Source organism: Anolis sagrei, chromosome 8 (assembly GCF_037176765.1).
Source record: "Anolis sagrei isolate rAnoSag1 chromosome 8, rAnoSag1.mat, whole genome shotgun sequence".
In the NCBI taxonomy this organism is placed as follows: Eukaryota; Metazoa; Chordata; class Lepidosauria; order Squamata; family Dactyloidae; genus Anolis; species Anolis sagrei.
In genome coordinates this window covers 2,827,790-2,848,897 of record NC_090028.1, presented here as the reverse complement: position 1 = coordinate 2,848,897, position 21,108 = coordinate 2,827,790, and the positions used below count along the sequence as shown (strand labels likewise).

At 43.7% G+C, this 21,108-nt stretch overlaps 1 protein-coding gene across 4 annotated transcripts in view; it reads left to right on the top strand.

Annotated features, from left to right (window-relative positions):
- Positions 1-21,108, top strand: part of KCTD15 (potassium channel tetramerization domain containing 15) — a 109,715-nt gene that overhangs the window by 87,426 nt on the left and 1,181 nt on the right. For all 4 annotated transcript variants that reach the window (XM_067470960.1, XM_067470959.1, XM_060788460.2 and 1 more), the window contains exon 4: positions 6,936-7,241. In XM_067470960.1, coding sequence (XP_067327061.1) covers positions 6,936-7,241 — 306 coding nt within the window. The remainder of the gene's footprint in view (positions 1-6,935; positions 7,242-21,108) is intronic.

The following is a 21,108-nucleotide window of genomic DNA, read 5'->3' as shown; positions in this document are numbered from 1 at the left end:
CATCGATGGAATTGAAACAATGATGGATCAAGATCGAAATTGGCACAAATACTCAATATGCCCAAATGTGAACACTGGTGGAGTTTGGGGGAAAATAGACCTTGTCATTTGGGAGTTGTAATTGCTGGGATTTATAGTTCACCTACAATCAAAGAGCACTCTGAACTCCACCATCGATGGAATTGAAACAATGATGGATCAAGATCAAAATTGGCACGAATACTCAATATGCCCAAATGTGCACACTGGTGGAGTTTGGGGAAAATAGACCATGACATTTGGGAGTTGTAGTTGCTGGGATTTATAGTTCACCTACAATCACAGAGCATTCTGAACCCCACCAATGATAGAATTGGGTCAAACTTCTCACACAAAACTGTGTTTTCTGATGGTGTTTGGTTTTTTAATTTTAAAATAATCTTTATTGGTTTTAGTTTAAAAAAAGAACAAAAATATAAAACATACCATAACTGGGTGGGGAAATATAAGAGGGGAGGGGGCAAAAGATGGATTAGATGGGAGAGGGAGATAGTATAGAGGGGGTAGGATAGAAAGAATGCTGTTTGGTGGTTGCTGAAGATAGATATTGTGGCAGGTGAGGAAAATGGAAGTTAGAAAAGTCGCTGTGAGGGAAAAGGGGGGTGTGTGTGGTTGAAGTGAATCCGATGTTGACTTCCCGGTATCTTCCAGAGGTGCTTCCTGTTCTTTTGTTCTTGCTTCCTGTTGGGCTTCTCATCTTTTGTCGTTCTTCTGCTCTCCCCTTTTTGCTTTGCTTTCATCTCCTTCATGTAATTTTTTTCATGTTTTTTTCTTTTGTCAAATATATTGTTACCTGTTTCCAGTCTATTTATGTTGATGGAGTGCCCTTTCTTTTTGATAGTATACAGGTTAGTTTATCCATGTTTCTTATGTCCAAGATCTTTTTTAGCCATTCTTCTTCTTCCCGGGGTTCTTTATCCTTCCAATGTTTTGCATATATTATTCTGGCTGCTGTTGTTAGTAAGAATAAAAGTTTATCCTTAATTTTTTTCCATCTTTAAGCTGTGGATCCCTAATAAGAATGTTTCTGGTTTCCAAGGTATATCTATCTTTAGTAATTTTTGTAATGATTTTTGTATGTTTTTCCAATAATGTTGTGCTTTCGGGCAGGTCCACCATAAGTGGTAGTATGTCCCTTCCTGTTTTCTACACTTCCAGCATTTTGTGCTTGTATTTTTATTGAATTTGCCTAATCTGTGTGGTGTTAGATACCACCTGTAGGCTATTTTAAACCAATTTTCTTTGAGTTCCATTGCTTTTGAATATTTTAATTTCTTGTTCCATACTTCTTCCCATTCTTCTTTTCTTATTTCTCTTCCTAAATTTTCTTTCCACTTTCTCATATAGGTTTTCCGTTTTCTGAGTCTCTTTCTTCCTCTAGTAGTTTTTTGTATATCTTTGAAATTGATATACAAAGTTTGTTTTCGGTTTGCATTATCTTGTCCCAGAAGTTTGTACCTTCTTCAAATCCTTTTTCTTTGTCTATCTTAAAGTGTTCTTTAATTTGTTCGTATTGAAACCACGAGATTCTGCTGTTTATGTTTTTTAGTTCTTGTTGTGTTTTAATCTTAAATTCTCCTCCTTCCTTTTTTATTATGTCTTTGTATTTAGGCCAATCGTTCCATCCTAATGTTCTTCTTTGAGAGGCTTCAAGTGGTGATAGCCATAATGGGGTTCTCTTATATAGTTTATCTTTGTGTCTGTTCCAAACTTTGATTAACCCCTCTGACACCCCCTCGTGACCCCTCCAGGGGTCCCGACCCCCAGGTTGAGAAACACCGCCATAGATGATCTTTGTGGCTTTGAAAAATCCCTGAGCATCATGGGTATCTGTCAGGTGTTGGATATCTTCAGCTTTCTTTGTCCACCAGATGTTCTTGAGTTCTCTTGTCCTTCCAGCTTTTGCGCTGGCGTAGATCTTTTACCAAATTGCCTTGAGTTGCTGAGAAAATCAGCATCCAAAAACAGTAAATAAATAAATAGCAGCACGGTTGACTTTCCTGTAGGAAACGAGAAACAGCGGCTTTGTTTTGTCAACACTTTCTGGGCCCGATTCCTGCTCTTTGCTCCCTGCGTCATCCGGCAAAGTGGGAGTCTTATCTGATTTAGCAGCATCAGATTGGCAGCGGGTTTGGAGACATCAGCCGCAGCGGCTGAGAAGCAAGACTCCATAGAAAGGCCTTTGGAAATGCCCAGAGGTGGAGCTCCTGGTGGACCTTCCAAAAAAAATTTCCCTTCAATGCCTACATTACTAGCCTTGCAGAAGGAGATGTTCAGGATCATTCACACCTTCAACTTCTCTATCTTTTGCCATCACATTCTCATTATTGTTATTTACTTACTTACTTACTTGTGCGCCAGCTGCGCCCGTACCTTGGGAAGTCAGATCTGGCTGCAGTGGTCCACGCTCTTGTTACATCCCGAATAGACTACTGCAACACACTCTACGTGGGGTTGCCCTTGAAGACTGTCCGGAAACTTCAACTGGTCCAGCGAGCGGCAGCCAGATTACTCACCGGAGCGTCATACAGGGAGCACACCCCCCCCCCCCCCCCGTTGTGTCAGCTCCACTGGCTGCCGATTCAGTTCCGGGCACAATTCAAGGTGCTGGTTTTGACCTACAAAACCCTATACCAGTGGTTCTCAACCTTGCTAATGCCATGACCCCTTAATGCAGTTCCATATGTTGTGGTGACCCCCAACCATAATATTGTTTTCATTGCTACTTCATAACAGTCATTTTAGTACGGTTATAAATCGCAATGTAAATATCCGATATGCGGGATATATTTTCATTCACTGGAATAAATTGAGCACAAATACCCAATATGCCCAAATGTGAATGCTAGTGGGATTGGGGGAGAGGATTGATTTTGTAATTTGGGAGTTGTAGTTGCTGGGATTTATAGTTCACCTATAATCAAAAAGCATTCTGAACTCCACCAGCGATAGATTTAAACTGAACTTGGCACAAAGAACTCCCATGACGAACAGAAAGCACTGGAAGGGTTTTGTGGGCATTGATCTTGAGTTTGGGAGTTGTAGTTCACCTATATCCAGAGGAGCGCTGTGGATTCATGCAATGATGGATCTGGACCAAACTTGGCACAAATACTCAATATGCCCAAATGTGGAGACTGGAGAAAATAGACCTTGACATTTGGGAGTTGTAGTTGTTGGGATTTATAGTTCACCTACAATCAAAGAGCATTCTGAACTCAACCAGCATTAGAATTGGGTCAAACTTCCCACACAGAATCCCAATGACCAACAGAAAATACTATGTTTTCTGATCGTCTTTGGCGACCCCTCTGACACCCCTTCGCGACCCCCTCAGGGGTCCCGACCCCCAGGTTGAGAAACACTGATCAAAGAGCATTCTGAACTCCACCAGCGATGGATTTAAACTGAACTTGGCACACAGAACTCCCATGACCAACAGAAAACACTGGAAGGGTTTGGTGGGCATTGATCTTGAGTTTGGGAGTTGTAGTTCACCTATATCCAGAGGAGTGTTGTGGATTCATGCAATGATGGATCTGGACCAAACTTGGCACGAATACTCAGTATGCCCAAATGTGAACACTGGTAGAGTCTGGGGGAAAATAGACCTTGGCATTTGGGAGTTTTAGTTGTTGGGATTTATAGTTCACCTACAATCAAAGAGCATTCGGAACTCGACCAACAACAGAATTGGGTTAAACTTCCCACACAGAATCCCAATGACCACCAGGAAATACTATGTTTTCGGATGGTCTTTGGCGACCCCTTTGACACCCCCTCACGACCCCCTCAGGGGTCCCGACCTCCAGGTTGAGAAACACTGCCCTGTACGGTTCCGGTCCAGCGTACCTGTCCGAACGCATCTCCCTGTACGTCCCACCTCGGAGTTTGAGATCATCTGGGGAGGCCCTGCTCTCGACCCCACCGCTATCACAAGTGAGGCTGGTGGGGACGAGGAGCAGGGCCTTCTCAGTGGTGGCCCCTCATCTGTGGAACTCACTCCCGGGGGAAATCAGGCCATCAACATCCCTCCTCTCCTTTAGGAGGAAATTAAAAACGTGGTTGTGGGACCAGGCCTTCAGGCAATCTGACAACTAGATAAGGACAATCGGACGACTAGGACTGACAGGACTGACAAAGTGGAATTGAAACTTAGACTATGAGATGGCAAACGCTGAGTGTTAATTAGGTGAAATCGGTTTTAGTGGTTTATTGGTTTTATTGTTGTAATGCAGAAACGGATTGTTAATTGTTTAATTGCTGCTATATTGTTTTATTCTACTGTTAGGTTGATGCTGGCATCGAATTGTGCCTTTGTAAGCTGCCCTGAGTCCCCTCCGGGGTGAGAAGGGCGGGGTAGAAGTAACCGAAATAAATAATAAATAATAAATGTGGTGTCTTGGCAATGAGTCCGTAGGTGGCTGTGGACTCCTACTCTTGATCCGCATGTTCTTCAAGAGTGAGGACATAAGTTTCCAGACAGAAGGGTTGGCTTGACACACCTTCCTCTTGGCACATTTCTCCCTTTCATCCTCCATTCGTGCGTCTTCAAATTCTACAGCACTGCTGGTCACAGCTGACCTCCAGTTAGAGAGCTCAAGGGCCAGGGCTTCCCAGTTTTCGGTGTCTTTGCCACAGTTTTAAAGGTTGGCTTTGAATCCATCTTTCAGTCTATTTTCCTGTCCACCAACATTATGTTTCCCATTCACTGCTTTGGGAGATGGTGGTCGGGCATCTGGACAACGCAGCCCGTCCAGCGGAGTTGATGGCGGAGGACCATCGCTTCAGTGCTGGTGGTCTTTGCTTCTTCCAGCATGCTGGCATTTGTCCGTCTGTCTTCCCAAGAGATTTGCAGGATTTTACAGAGGCAGCGCTGATGGAATCTTTCCAGGAGTTGCATGTGACGTCTGTAGACAGTCCACGTCTCACAGGCGTAGAGCAGGGTTGGGAGGACAATAGCTTTATAAACAAGCACCTTGGTATCCCTACGGATGTCCCGGTCCTCAAACACTCTCTGCTTCATTCGGAAAAATGCTGCACTCGCAGAGCTCAGGCGGTGTTGTATTTCAATGTCAATGTTGACTTTTTGTGGAGAGGTGGCTGCCAAGGAAGCAGAAATGGTCAACATTTTCTAATGTTACACCATTAAGTTATATTTCTGGTATTGCAGATGGGTTGGTTTGTGACTGCTGGACAGCACTTTGGTTTTCTCAATGTTCAGTGACAGGCCAAACTTCTCATATACTTCTGCGAAGGTGTTTAGAGTGGCTTGTAGGTCTTCTTCTGAATGTGCACAGATGACATTGTCATCAGCATATTGGAGTTCTATAACAGATGTTGTTGTGAGTTTGGTTTTGGCTTTCAGTCAGTCTGATGGCCAGAATACCCTCATGAAAAAAGCTGGAATGGTAAATAGCCTCTGTGTGTCTGTCTATATATGTTGTGTGTCTTTGGCATTGAATGTTTGCCATGTATATGTGCATTGTAATCTGCCCTGAGTCCCCTGCGGGGTTTTATTTATTTGTCGTGTCAGAGCAACCAGTCCATTATATTACATTTCTAACAGAACAAAGCAAACAAACAGAAAAATACACAACTTGTGAGTTTGGTAGTTGGTTAAATGTCCTTTGACCAGTATCTGGCCCCTTGGAGTGCCTCTGGTGTTGCTGTGAGAAGGTCCTCCCTTGTGCATGTGGCAGGGCTCAGGTTGCATTGCAGTAGGTGGTCAGTGGTTGGCTCTTCTCCGCACTCGCATGCCGAGGATTCCACTTTGTGGCCCCATTTCTTAAGGTTGGCTCTGCATCTCGTGGTGCCAGAGCGCAGTCTGTTCAGCGCCTTCCAAGTCGCCCAGTCCTGTGTGCCCAGGGGGGAGTCTCTCATTTGGTATCACCCACGGATTGAGGTGCTGGGTTTGAGCCTGCCACTTTTGGACTCTCGCTTGCTGAGGTGTTCCAGCGAGTGTCTCTGTAGATCTTAGAAAACTATGTCTAGATTTAAGTCGTTGGCGTGCTGGCTGATACCCAAACAGGGGATGAGCTGGAGATGTCTCTGCCTTGGTCCTTTCACTATTGGCTGCTACTTCCCGGTGGATGTCAGGTGGTGCAATACCGGCTAAGCAGTGTAATTTCTCCAGTGGTGTGGGGCGCAGACACCTCGTGATAATGCGGCATGTCTCATTAAGAGCCACATCCACTGTTTTAGTGTGGTGAGATGTGTTCCACACTGGGCATGCGTACTCAGCAGCAGAGTAGCACAGCGCAAGGGCAGATGTCTTCACTGTGTCTGGTTGTGATCCCCAGGTTGTGCCAGTCAGCTTTTGCATGATGTTGTTTCTGGCACCCACTTTTTGCTTGATGTTCAGGCAGTGCTTCTTGTAGGTCAGAGCACGGTCCAGAGTGACTCCCAGGTATTTGGTTGCACTGCAATGCTCCAGTGGGATTCCTTCCCAGGTAATAATCCTCAGAGCTCGGGATGCTTGTCTGTTCTTAAGGTGAAAGGCACATGTCTGTGTTTTAGATGGATTACGGATCAGCTGGTTTTCCCTGTAATAGGCAGTAAGGGCACCTAGAGCTTCGGAGAGCTTCTGTTCTACCATCTCAAAGCTCCCTGCTTGAGCAGTAATGGCACAATCATCAGCATAGATGAAACACTCTGCCATTACTGCTCACCCTGCGGGGTGAGAAGGGTGGAATATAAATATTGTGAATAAAATAATAAATAAATAAATATTAATTCTAAACCCTAACCGCAAAACAGCGAGTGCATGGAAAGCAAACAGCGAAAGAGCGAGGGAACACTTTAGAAACAAAATGCAAGCACACACACACACCCCAGTTTTGTAATGACTTTTGAGCCATTTACGACCCATGTGCCTGTCCCTGCTTCCTTGGCAGGACTTCCACCTTTTGTATGAAGAGGCCCGCTACTACCAGTTGCAGCCGATGATCAAGGAGCTGGAGCGGTGGAAGCAGGAGCGGGAGCAGAAGAAGCACTTCCAGCCCTGCGACTGCCTGGTGGTGCGGGTCACGCCGGACCTCGGCGAGCGCATCGCCCTCAGCGGGGAGAAGGCCCTCATCGAGGAGATCTTCCCCGAGACCGGGGACGTCATGTGCAACTCCGTCAACGCCGGGTGGAACCAGGACCCCACCCACGTCATCCGCTTCCCCCTCAACGGCTACTGCCGGCTCAATTCCGTCCAGGTGAGGCTGAGAGAGTGGGACTCGCACAAGGTGTCACCCCCCACCCCCCAGTTTCCAGTGTCTGTTTTTAACTTTTGGTTACATGCACATAGAGACACTTCCGCCAAGTACGTTTGTTTTAATGCTTTAACTTCCTTTCCCCCACTCCTTGCTTACTTTCTTTCTTCCTTCTCTCTTTCCCACCTCCCTCTCATTCCCTCTTTACTTCCTTTGTCCCTCTTCCCTTCCTCTTTCGTCCCCTTCCGTCCTTTCTTTCCTTTCTTTCTTTCTGTCTCTCTCTCTCTCTTTCTTTTCTTCCTTCTTTCTCAGCCCTCTTTCTTCCTTTCTTCCTTACTCTTCCTTCCTTCTTTCCTCACTCATCCCTTCCCATTCCCTCCTTCTTTCCTACATTCCTTTGTCCCTCTTCCCTTCCTCTTTCGTCCCCTTCCGTCCTTTCTTTCCTTTCTTTCTTTCTGTCTCTCTCTCTCTTTCTTTTCTTCCTTCTTTCTCAGCCCTCTTTCTTCCTTTCTTCCTTACTCTTCCTTCCTTCTTTCCTCACTCATCCCTTCCCATTCCCTCCTTCTTTCCTACATTCCTTTGTGCCTCTTTCCTTCCTTAGTATCCTTCTTCCTTCCATCTATCTTTTCCCTTCTTTTTTTCCTTTCTTTCTCATCCTTCTTCCTTTTCCTTTATTCCTTCCTCATTCACGCATTCCTCTCCTTTCCTATTCCTTCCTTTCCTAACTTCCTCCCTTTTCCCCTTATCCCTCTTTCTTTCGTCCCCTTCCTTCCTTTCTTTTACTTACTCACCTACTCTTTTTCTTCCTTCCGTCCTTCCTTCCTTCCTTCCTTCCTTCATTCATTCCTTCCTCACTGTCCTTTCCTATCCTTTCGCTCCTTCTTTCCTTCCTTTCCTTCCTTCTTTCCTTTCCTTCCATCTTTCCTCTTTCTTCCCTCTTTCCTTTTCCTTCCTTACTTTTTCTTTCTTCTTTCCTCTCTTTCTTCCTTTTCTTCCTTCTTTCCTTTCCCTTCCTTCCTTCCTTTCTTCTTTCTTCTTTCTTCTCTTCATTTTCCTTCCTTCTTTCCTTTCTCTTCCTTCCTTCCTTTCTCTTCCTTCCTTCCTTCTTTCCTTTCCTTTTCTTCTTTCCTGTCTTTCTTCCTTTTCCTTCCTTTCCTTCCTTCTTTCCTTCCTCTTTCTCTTCTTCCTTCCTTTTCTTTCTTCTTTCCTTTTCCTTCCGTCTTTCCTCTTGGTTTCCTCTTGCCTTTTCTTTCTTCTTTCCTCTCTTTCTTCCTATTCTTCCTTCTTACCTTTTCCTTCTTTCCTTCTTTTCTTCCTTCTTTCTCTTCTTCCTTCCTTTTCCTTTCTTCTTTTTTCCTTTTCCTTCCTTCCTTCCTTTCTCATCATTCTCCCCTCCCTTCTTTGCTCACTCCCTTATTCCCTTTCCTTCTTTGCTTTCTCTCTCCTTGGCCTCCCTCCTTCATTCTTTTTCTTTCTTCCCTCTCTCCTTCTCTCCCTTCCTTCCTTCCTTCCTTCCTTCCTTCCTTCCTTCCTTTTCCTTTCTTCTTTTCTTCTTTCCCGTCTTCCTTCCTCTTTCTTTCTTTCTTTCTTTCTTTCTTCCTTTTCCTTTCTTTTTTTCTTTTTCCTTCCTTCCTTCCTTCCTTCCTTCCTTTCTCATCATTCTCCCCTTCTTCCTTCCCTTCTTTGATCACTTATCCATTCCCTTTCCTTCTTTGTTTTCTCTCTCCTTGGCCTCCCTCCTTCATTCTTTTTCTTCCTTCCTTCTTTCTTCCCTCTCTCCTTCTCTTCCTCCCTCCCTTTCTTTCTTCCTTCCTTCTTTCCTTCCTTTTCTTCCTTCTTTCCTCCTTCCTTCCTTCCTTCCTTTTCCTTCCTTCTTTTCTTCTTTTCCGTCTTCCTTCCTCTTTCTTTCTTTCTTTCTTTCTTCCTTTTCCTTTCTTTTTTTCTTTTTCCTTCCTTCCTTCCTTCCTTTCTCATCATTCTCCCCTTCTTCCTTCCCTTCTTTGCTCACTCATTCATTCCCTTTCCTTCTTTGCTTTCTCTCTCCTTGGCCTCCCTCCTTCATTCTTTGTCTTCCTTCCCTCTCTCCTTCCCTTTCTTTCTTTCTTTCTTTATTTATTTTCTTTCCCTCTTTCCCTCCCTTCTTCCCCCCTTTAAAAGTCAAAGCAGGGGGAATAAAACCAGATTGAGATTTTGTGTATGTTAGCACCATGCTGCTCGCATAATGGTGTTGGGCTGACAAATGCTAATTTTTTTTCCATCAGCGCATACCCCACAGTCTTTTCTTTTTTTTCCCCTCCCTTCCAAAGCGCCCTTAGGAGGGAAGAGAGCGCACCACAACGACACACATACACACAGATCCGAGACACGAGGAAGAGGGAAAAGGGGGAGCCGCTTCTGCATGCCACTTTGTAGCAAATGCAACAATGTGTAAATGCATAATTTATGTCCCACTCATAATTAAATGATGGAGCCTGCGGGAGGGACTTAAAAAAATGATCTCTGCACTTTTTCTCTCTCTCTTTCTCTCTTTCTTTCTCTCTTTCTCTCTCTCTCTCTCTGTCGAAATTGCCCAGAGTATTTTCAACCAAATGTGTTCTACTTTGTACTGAAAAGAGTTTCTTTTTTTCCCCTTCAGAAATATATATGTGGGGAGGGCGTTGATTGGGTTCTTTTTTTTCCTCCTCTTTTGAGTCCCTTGTTTTTTTCTTTTTTAAAGTTTTGCAATTAGTATCGGAGACATTCATTCATCTCTTTCTTTCTTCCTTCTTTCTTTTTCCTTCCTTCCTTCTTTCCTGCGTTGGTAGCGCAGCGGGTTAAACCGCTGAGCTGCTGAACTTGCTGACTGCAAGGTTAGCAATTCAAATCTGGGGAGTTGGGTGAGCTCCCACTGTTAGCTCCAGCTTCTGCCAACCTAGCAGTTCAAAAACATTCAACTGTGAGTAGATCGTCGAAGGCTTTCATGGCCAGAATCACTGGGTTGTTGTAGGTTTTTTCAGGCTATATGGTCATGTTCTAGAGGCATTCTCTCCTGACGTTTTGCCTACATCTATGGCAAGCATCCTCAGAGGTAGTGAGGTCTGTTGGAATTAGGGAAAAGGGTTTATATATCTGTGGGATGACCAGGGTGGGACAAAGGACTCTTGTCTGCTGGAGCTAGGTGTGAATGTTTCAGCTGACCACAGCTCCAGCAGACAAGAGTCCTTTTTCCCACCCTGGTCATTCCACAGATATATAAACCCACTTTCCTAGTTCCAACAGACCTCACTACCTCTGAGGATGCTTGCCATAGATGCAGGTGAAATGTCAGGAGAGAATGCTTCTAGAACATGGCCATATAGCCCGAAAAAACCTACACCAACCTAGTGAGTAGATCAATAGGAAGGTAACAATACTCCATGCAGTCATGCTGGCCACATGACCTTGGAGGTGTCCATGGACAACGCCGGCTCTTTGGCTTAGAAATGGAGATGAGAACCAACCTCCAGAGTCGGACACAACTAGACTTAATGTCAAGGGGAAACCTTTATCTTTACTATATTTTAAATTGTATGTTGACGTGTTTATGTCAAGCCAGTTTGAATCTCCTTCGGGAGAGATGGTTGTTGTTGTTGTTGTTATAATGTTTATTTATATCCCACGTTTTCTCTCCATACGGAGACTCAAAGTGTCTCACAATTAAAAGCATTGCCGTACAACTTAAAATATAACTTAAAATAGACAAATACACAAATAATAAAACAGTTTAAAGTGAGGAATAATAATAATGATGTATTGTCGAAGGCTTTCATGGCCGGAATCACTGGGTTGTTGTAGGTTTTTTTGGGCTATGGCCATGGTCTAGGGGCATTCTCTCCTGACGTTTTGCCTGCATCTATGGCAAGCATACTCAGAGGTAGTGAGGTCTAATCACCTCTCAACAAAAGTTTGCTCTAGGCACTGTCAGGCCATTATATGCTAATCAAGGTAGTCAGTTGAAACATTCACACCTAGCTCCAGCAGACAAGAGTCCTTTGTCCCACCCTGGACGTCATTCCACAGATATATAAACCCTTTTTTCCTAGTTCCAACAGACCTCACTACCTCTGAGGATGCTTGCCACAGATGCAGGCAAAACGTCAGGAGAGAATGCCTCTAGAACATGGCCATGGTCTTCAACAACCCAATAATAATAGTAATAATAATAAGGTAAAGGTAAAGGTTGTCCCTTGACATTAAGTCCAGTCGTGTCCGACTCTGGGACTCTGCTGCTCATCTCCATTTCTAAGCCAAAGAGCTGGCATTGTCCATAGACACCTCCAAGGTCATGTGGCCGGCATGCCTACATAGAGCGCCATTACCTTCCCACCGGAGCAGTACCTATTGATCTACTCACATTTGCATGTTTTCGAACTGCTAGGTTGACAGAAGCTGGGGCTGACAGCGGAAGCGCACACCGCTCCCTGGATTCAGGGGGTTCTGAATAATTATAATTATAATTATTATTATTATTATCATTTCCATGGTTCCAAGGATAATCCATCTCCTAACCTGAACCAAAATCCCCTATCTTCATTTCCTGGTTGTGTCCCATTCAACAATTGTTGTTGTTGTTGTTGCTGTTGTTGTTGTTGTTGTTGTTGTTATTATTATTATTATTATTATTATTATTATTATTATTATGGACTTAATGCCAGGAGAATACCTTTACCTTATCGGAGAATAGGAAGTTAACCAGAACAATAGGGAAGGATGCACTGACGGGGCATCACTTTGGGATGCATAGCATTGATCTCTCCCTTTGCAAAACGTGGGATATAAATAAACATAATAATAATAATAATAACAGCAACAACAACAATCTCTCCCATAGGAAATTCAAAGTGGCTTGACATAAAAACATCAACATACAATTTAAACTATAGTAAAGATAAAAGTTTCCCCTTGACATTAAGTCTAGTTGTGTCCGACTCTGGAGGGTGGTTCTCATCTCCATTTCTAGGCAGAAGAGCCGGCATTGTCCATAGACACCTCCTAAGGCATGTGGCCGGCATGACTGCATGGAGCACCGTTATCTTCCCATAGAAGCGGTACTTATTGATCTACTCACAGTTGCATGTTTTCGAACTGCTAGGTTGGCAGAAGCTGGGCCTAACAGCAGGAACTCACCAAACTCCCCAGATTTGAACTGCTAACATTGCAGTCAGCAAGTTCAGCAGCTCAGCGGTTTAACTCACTGTGCTACCAGCGCAGGAAAGAAGGAAGGAAGGAAAGGAAAGGGAGGAAAGAAAGAGATGAATTAATGTGAACTGCCAACTTAGTCAGCAAGTTCAGCAGCTCAGCGGTTTAACCCGCTGTGCCACCAGTGCAGGAAAGAAGGAAGGAAGGAAGGAAAAGGAAAGAAGGAAGGAAAGGAAGAAAGAGATGAATTAATTGTGAACGGCCAACTTAGTCAGCAAGTTCATCAGCTCAGCGGTTTAACCCACTGTGCCACCAGTGCAGGAAAGAAGGAAGGAAGGAAAAGGAAAGAAGGAAGGAAAGGAAGAAAGAGGTGAATTAATGTGAACTGCCAACTTAGTCAGCAAGTTCATCAGCTCAGCGGTTTAACCCACTGTGCCACCAGTGCAGGAAAGAAGGAAGGAAGGAAGGAAAAGGAAAATAGGAAGGAAAGGAAGAAAGAGATGAATTAATTGTGAACTGCCAACTTAGTCAGCAAGTTCAGCAGCTCAGCGGTTTAACCCGCTGTGCCACCAGTGCAGGAAAGAAGGAAGGAAGGAAGGAAGGAAAAGGAACGAAGGGAGGAAAGGAAGAAAGAGATGAATTAATGTGAACTGCCAACTTAGTCAGCAAGTTCAGCAGCTCAGCGGTTTAACCCGCTGTGCCACCAGTGCAGGAAAGAAGGAAGGAAGGAAGGAAGGAAGGAAGGAAGGAAAAGGAAAGAAGGGAGGAAAGGAAGAAAGAGATGAATTAATGTGAACTGCCAACTTAGTCAGCAGGTTCAGCAGCTCAGCGGTTTAACCCGCTGTGCCACCAGCGCAGGAAAGAAGGAAGGAAGGAAAAGGAAAGAAGGAAGGAAAGGAAGAAAGAGATGAATTAATTGTGAACTGCCAACTTAGTCAGCAAGTTCAGCAGCTCAGCGGTTTAACCCGCTGTGCCACCAGTGCAGGAAAGAAGGAAGGAAGGAAGGAAAAGGAACGAAGGGAGGAAAGGAAGAAAGAGATGAATTAATGTGAACTGCCAACTTAGTCAGCAAGTTCAGCAGCTCAGCGGTTTAACCCGCTGTGCCACCAGTGCAGGAAAGAAGGAAGGAAGGAAGGAAAAGGAAAGAAGGGAGGAAAGGAAGAAAGAGATGAATTAATGTGAACTGCCAACTTAGTCAGCAGGTTCAGCAGCTCAGCGGTTTAACCCACTGTGCCACCAGTGCAGGAAAGAAGGAAGGAAGGAAGGAAAAGGAAAGAAGGAAGGAAAGGAAGAAAGAGATGAATTAATGTGAATGGCCAACTTAGTCAGCAAGTTCAGCAGCTCAGCGGTTTAATCCGCTATGCCACCAGTGCAGGAAAGAAGGAAGGAAGGAAGGAAGGAAAAGGAAAGAAGGAAGGAAAGGAAGAAAGAGATGAATTAATTGTGAACGGCCAACTTAGTCAGCAAGTTCATCAGCTCAGCGGTTTAACCCACTGTGCCACCAGTGCAGGAAAGAAGGAAGGAAGGAAGGAAAAGGAAAGAAGGAAGGAAAGGAAGAAAGAGGTGAATTAATGTGAATGGCCAACTTAGTCAGCAAGTTCATCAGCTCAGCGGTTTAACCCGCTGTGCCACCAGTGCAGGAAAGAAGGAAGGAAGGAAGGAAAAGGAAAATAGGAAGGAAAGGAAGAAAGAGATGAATTAATTGTGAACTGCCAACTTAGTCAGCAAGTTCAGCAGCTCAGCGGTTTAACCCGCTGTGCCACCAGTGCAGGAAGGAAGGAAGGAAGGAAGGAAGGAAGGAAGGAAGGAAGGAAAAGGAAAATAGGAAGGAAAGGAAGAAAGAGATGAATTAATGTGAACTGCCAACTTAGTCAGCAGGTTCAGCAGCTCAGCGGTTTAACCCGCTGTGCCACCAGTGCAGGAAAGAAGAAAGGAAGGAAGGAAAAGGAAAGAAGGAAGGAAAGGAAGAAAGAGATGAATTAATGTGAACTGCCAACTTAGTCAGCAAGTTCAGCAGCTCAGCGGTTTAACCCGCTGTGCCACTAGTGCAGGAAAGAAGAAAGGAAGGAAGGAAAAGGAAAGAAGGAAGGAAAGGAAGAAAGAGATGAATTAATGTGAACGGCCAACTTAGTCAGCAAGTTCAGCAGCTCAGCGGTTTAATCCGCTGCACCACCGTATACAAATATGCAAACATAAAAGCAGGACTAAATAAAAACAGTATTTTTAAAATTCACAATTAAAATATATTAAAATATATTCAAAGTTTCAAGGGTTCATCGTTGTCCTTTCCCTTGAGGACAATTGGGACCAAAAGGCATCAAACCTTATGTCCCAATTTGATCTCAATTCGAGTTGGGACTAAATGGCTAGATTGAGGCCAAGCGAAGAACGGCACTGCATAGTATCAAGGTTGGATCCTCATATGTGAGTTTATTCCCTCCCAGACGCTCCCTTTTTTAATTGCGTTGCCAAAGCTCTCCTCCCGAGGGAAGAGGGAGATGTGACAGCTGTCTTTCCTCGAGGCTTAAGGGTTCAAAGGTGGATAACATCCCTTTTTAATATTATTATAATAATACTATAAAGCATCTGAATCTTATCTTGATCGCCAATTACGTTTTGTGCTTCTCTGTCACCTGAACTGGGTGTTTTGGGAATGGAGAGGCACGTCATGGCCAAACCCGTTTGGGTTTTCTCTTTGACGGAAGCCTTGGGTGCAATCGGGATGGGTGCGAGTGTCATCTAAATTCATCTCAGAAGCCAGCAAAGACTCAATAGTTTCAAATAAAGTAGCCCCATTGGATGTATAGGATGAGAAGTCTCTTTTAAGGACCTCTCCAAAGGTCCTTAAGGTTCAGCACCTTGGAGAGCTCCCTCAACCCAGAGTGGATTCTTTGCCCCATTGACATGGTGACATCCATATATATATATATATATATATATATATATATATATATCCATATATATATATATATATATATATATATATATATCCATATATATCAATACCCTTGTCTCAATGGGTGGCATGTCCCTGGTGTAACCAAGAACTACCAGAAACCATGGAAATGTCATAAGATAACCATGTGTGTGTGTGTGTGGATATATAGATGAATACCCTTGTCTCCATGGGAGGCATGTCCCTGGTGTAACCAAGAACTACCAGAAACCATGGAAATGTCATAAAATAACCACACACACACACATATATATGGGTATATATGGATATATAGATGAATACCCTTGTCTCCATGGGAAGCATGTCCCTGGTGTAACCAAGAACTTCCAGAAACAATGGCAATGTCATTAAATAACCACACACACACACACATATATGGGTATATATGGATATATATGGATATATAGATGAATACCCTTGTCTCCATGGGAGGTATGTCCCTGGTGTAACCAAGAACTACCAGAAACTATGGAAATGTCATAAAATAACCACACACACACACACACACACACACACACACACACATATATATATATATAGGTATATATAGGTATATATGGATATATATGGATATATAGATGAATACCCTTGTCTCCATGGGAGGCATGTCCCTGGTGTAACCAAGAACTACCAGAAACCATGGAAATGTCATAAAATAACCACACACACACACACACACACACACATATGGATATATATGGATATATATGGATATATAGATGAATACCCTTGTCTCCATGGGAGGCATGTCCCTGGTGTAACCAAGAACTACCAGAAACCATGGAAATGTCATAAAATAACCACACACACACACACACATATGGATATATATGGATATATATGGATATATAGATGAATACCCTTGTCTCCATGGGAGGCATGTCCCTGGTGTAACCAAGAACTACCAGAAACCATGGAAATGTCATAAAATAACCACACACACACACACACATATATATATATATGGATATATATGGATATATATGGATATATAGATGAATACCCTTGTCTCCATGGGAGGCATGTCCCTGGTGTAACCAAGAACTACCAGAAACCATGGAAATGTCATAAAATAACCACACACACACACACACATATGGATATATATGGATATATATGGATATATAGATGAATACCCTTGTCTCCATGGGAGGTATGTCCCTGGTGTAACCAAGAACTACCAGAAACCATGGAAATGTCATAAAATAACCACACACACACACATATGGATATATAGATGAATACCCTTGTCTTCATGGGAGGTATGTCCCTGGTGTAACCAAGAACTACCAGAAACCATGGAAATGTCATAAAATAACCACACACACACACACACATATTGAAAAGAAGCAGGGAAGCTGAGGGATGATTTATTGTTGCCACCAATTTGAAAGGAACCAGTATTCAGGAGGTTTTACCCCAGTTCCCAATTTTAAAAAGAACTAGCCGATTTGCAATGGAGGTTGCCGATTAGGAACCAAATTTACCATCAAGTTAGGAGGGAGGCTGTTCAATTGCACCTCCTCCTTTATTAAGAAAGTAATAACTTAGTAGTAATGACACTGTATATACTGTAGCGTGACTGGAGAGAAGAATGTAGATTTATTTGGTTACTTTTCCCTGCGTTTCTGCCACCACGTGAGGTAAGTTGTAATATTGTGAGAAATGGCACTTTGGACACAGAATAGACGGAGCTGAGGCGACCTTCAAATAAAAGTTAACAATTTTATTAAGTACACAGCATGTGGTTGCAAGACGTAACTTTTCCTTGTTGCACTTGGAATAATACTTGTAACTTTAACAGTTCATTCTTTCAAGTAACACAGTATCTTTCTGACGTAGAGCACTTGTTTCAGACAAAGTTTCCATACAGGGATGTTTCCCTTAGTTGATCCTCCCTAGATCAAATACTAAGTAAACTGTTCTTTAGCCTCTCCTTAGACTAAAAGAATACCAGCTATGTTTCATCATTCGGCTGCACTAGCCTGAGAAACTTCCAATAGCCAAACCCAGCTTTTCAAAGCCTCAAGTTTTGCTTCACAAGTCACTCCGCCACCTTTCCTTTCCTTCTCTCCCAACTCCTAACTCCTCACTCCTCTGAACCTAACTCCTCTAAACCTAAACCCCTAACTGATTTTTAACTGCCGTTTTTTCAAACTCTCCCCTCTAAGCTCCTCCCACTTCCCTCTCTCCTGCATCGGTCTCCATGGCAACGCACATGGAGAACTCCTCTGACTTAGGCCACTCCAGCATTACTGCAGCCAATCTAAACACAAATACAGTTAAAATCATACAATTTATAATCAACTCCTGTACACATATATATATGGATATATAGATGAATACCCTTGTCTCCATGGGAGGCATGTCCCTGGTGTAACTGAGACCTACCAGAAACCATGGAAATGTCATAAAATAACCACACACACATATATAGATTAATACTCTTGTCTCCATGGGAGGCATGTCCCTGGTGTAACCAAGAACTACCAGAAACCATGGAAATGTCATTAAATAACCCTATATTTGGTGCCAGGATTCCATTGGAAGATCTAGAAATTCCTAGAGGCATCCCATTGATGGATGACCCTTAACAATCCCAATAATAGTAACAATAATAATAATAATAATAATAATAATAATAATAATAATATCAACAATCCTACTCCGTTTTCCACTCTGAAACGAGACTTGTATCTCCAAAGCGGCTCCTTCCTATAGCGGTGGCTGGTTGCTTTCCTCTCTATGTGTTAATGATGAGTTATGGTTTCATTTTCCTCTTATGATGGAAAACCCGGCATTGCTCTCTCTCCGCTTAAAAGGTGGCATCAATATCACTCCCAGCCAGTCTTTTACTCCGTAATGCACTCAACGGCCCCGCAGAGTGCTTGTTTGTGTGATTAATATTTGGGTTTTTTTCTGCAGAGGTTTGCTGTAAGCAAGACTTTAATCACACTCGAGTCATTTAGGAATAACTTATAGAATTATCACTGCATAATGTGCCGGGGATCCTGACGGAAATGGATGGCGCGGATCCTCGGCAGCTTCTGCTGCGTCCCTTTCACCATCGCCGGGCGTCCATCCGGTTGAGCCTCCGGAGATTTCCGGCGTCTGGAGGAATATGGATTGTGTCTGTTGGGAGGAAGAAGGGGCGGCCTGGAAATGGAAACCAAAACACTATGGGAAACCTCAGTCTCCTTTCTGTTGCAGGCGATGATGACGACTACTATGTCCTCCTCCTCCTCATGCTCTTCATCTTCTTCTACCACTTCCCTTCCTCCTCCTCCTCCTCTTCCTCTTCTTCTCATTCCACTTCTCCTTAACCCCTCCTCTTCCTCATTCTTCTTCACTTCCTCCTCTTCTTCACCTCCATCTTCTTCTGCTTTCCTTCTTCTTCTTCTTCTTCTTCTTCCACCTCTTCTACTCCTCCTCCTCCTTCCTCTCCTCATCCTCTTCTTTTTTTATTCCACTTCTCCTTAACCCCTTATCTTCCTCATTCTTCACCTCCTCCTCTTCTTCATCTCCATCTTCTTCTGCTTTCCTCCTTCTTCTTCTTCTTCTTCTTCTTCTTCTTCTTCTTCTTCTTCTTCTTCCACCTCTTCTACTCCTCCTCCTCCTTCCTATCCTCCTCCTCTTCTTTTTTTTATTCCACTTCTCCTTAACCCCTTATCTTCCTCATTCTTCACCTCCTCCTCTTCTTCATCTCCATCTTCTTCTGCTTTCCTTCTTCTTCTTCTTCCACCTCTTCTACTCCTCCTCCTCCTCCTTCCTATCCTCCTCCTCTTCTTTTTTTATTCCACTTCTCCTTAACCCCTCCTCTTCCTCATTCTTCTTCACTTCCTCCTCTTCTTCATCTCCATCTTCTTCTGCTTTCCTTCTTCTTCTTCTTCTTCTTCTTCTTCTTCTTCCACCTCTTCTACTCCTCCTCCTCCTCCTTCCTATCCTCCTCCTCTTCTTTTTTTATTCCACTTCTCCTTAACCCCTTATCTTCCTCATTCTTCACCTCCTCCTCTTCTTCATCTCCATCTTCTTCTGCTTTCCTCCTCCTTCTTCTTCTTCTTCTTCTTCTTCTTCCACCTCTTCTACTCCTCCTCCTTCCTCTCCTCCTCCTCTTCTTTTTTTATTCCACTTCTCCTTAACCCCTCCTCTTCCTCATTCTTCTTCACTTCCTCCTCTTCTTCATCTCCATCTTCTTCTGCTTTCCTTCTTCTTCTTCTTCTTCTTCTTCTTCTTCTTCTTCTTCTTCTTCCACCTCTTCTACTCCTCCTCCTCCCTCTCCTCCTCCTCTTCCTTTTTTATTCCACTTCTCCTTAACCCCTCATCTTCCTCATTCTTCACCTCCTCCTCTTCTTCATCTCCATCTTCTTCCACTTTCTCTCCTCCTTTTCCTTTTTTCTTCTTCTTCCTCCTCCTCCTCTTATTATTCCACTTCTCCTCCTTCCTTTCCTCCTCCTCCTCCTCCTCTTGTTCTTTTTCTTCTTTTCCCCCTTCTCCTCTTCTTATTCCATCCCTCTTTATCACCTCCTTCTCTTCATTCTTCTTCCCCTCTTTCCCCATTTTTTTCTACGTCCCTTTCTCCTCTCTTTCTTCTTCATCATCATCTCTTTCTTCTTCCCCTTCTCCTCTTCTCCTTTTCCTTCTTCTTCCCACTTCTCCTTCTCCTTTTCCCATCATCCTCTTCTTATTATTATTTCACTTCTTCTCATCCCCCTCCTCTTCCTCTTTTTCATTTCCGTCTTTTTCCACTTCCCTTCCTGCTCTTCTTCCTCCTCTTGTTCTCTGTCTCATGATAGTGATGATCAATGTGTTACCCGCTTCTTCTTGCATCTCCAATACATATATTAAAAGATGAACACACATTAGAATTAACTCAATGGACCCTAATTCTGTGGGTTGTTCAAACCAGCAAGATGTGAGACTCAATAGTCTATGGAACTCCTTCTATCTTTTAGGAGAGAACCATGAAAGTAGTAGAGTACATGTTGACTGGGTCTTTTCTAACTGGGATGGAGACGGTTGCATATTGATGGTGTTATTATACCTAGGCCACTTGGAGACCTATAAACATCTGTGCATTTAAGGCAGTGTTTCCCAACCTTTTTTGATCAGGGACCACTTGACCAAGGACCACTTTGACCAGAGACCTCTTGGTTGGGAACCACTTTGACCAGGGATCTCTTGACCAGGGATGACTTTGATCAAAGACCACTTTGACTTGGGACCACTTTGACTTGTGACCACTTTGACTTGGGATCACTTTGACCAGGGACCACTTTGACCAGGGATCACATTGACTTGGGACCACTTTGACTGGGGACCACTTGACTAGGGACCACTTTGACCAGGGACCACTTCACCAGGGACCACATTGACTAGGGACCACTTTGACCAGGGACCACTTTGACTGGGGACCACTTTGACCAGGAACCACATTGGCTTGGGACTACTTTGACTAGGGACCACTTTGACTTGGGACCACTTGACTAGGGACCACTTTGACAAGGGACCACTTTGACCAGGGACCACATTAGCTTGGGACCACCTTGACTTGTGACCACTTTGACTAGGGACCACTTGGACGAGGGACCACCTTGACTTGTGACCACTTTGACTAGGGACCACTTTGACTATGGACCACATTGACTTGGGACCACTTTGACTAGGGACCACTTTGACTTGGGACCACTTTGACCAGGGACCACTTTGACCAGGGACCACTTTGACCAGGGACCACTTGACCAGGGACCACTTTGACTA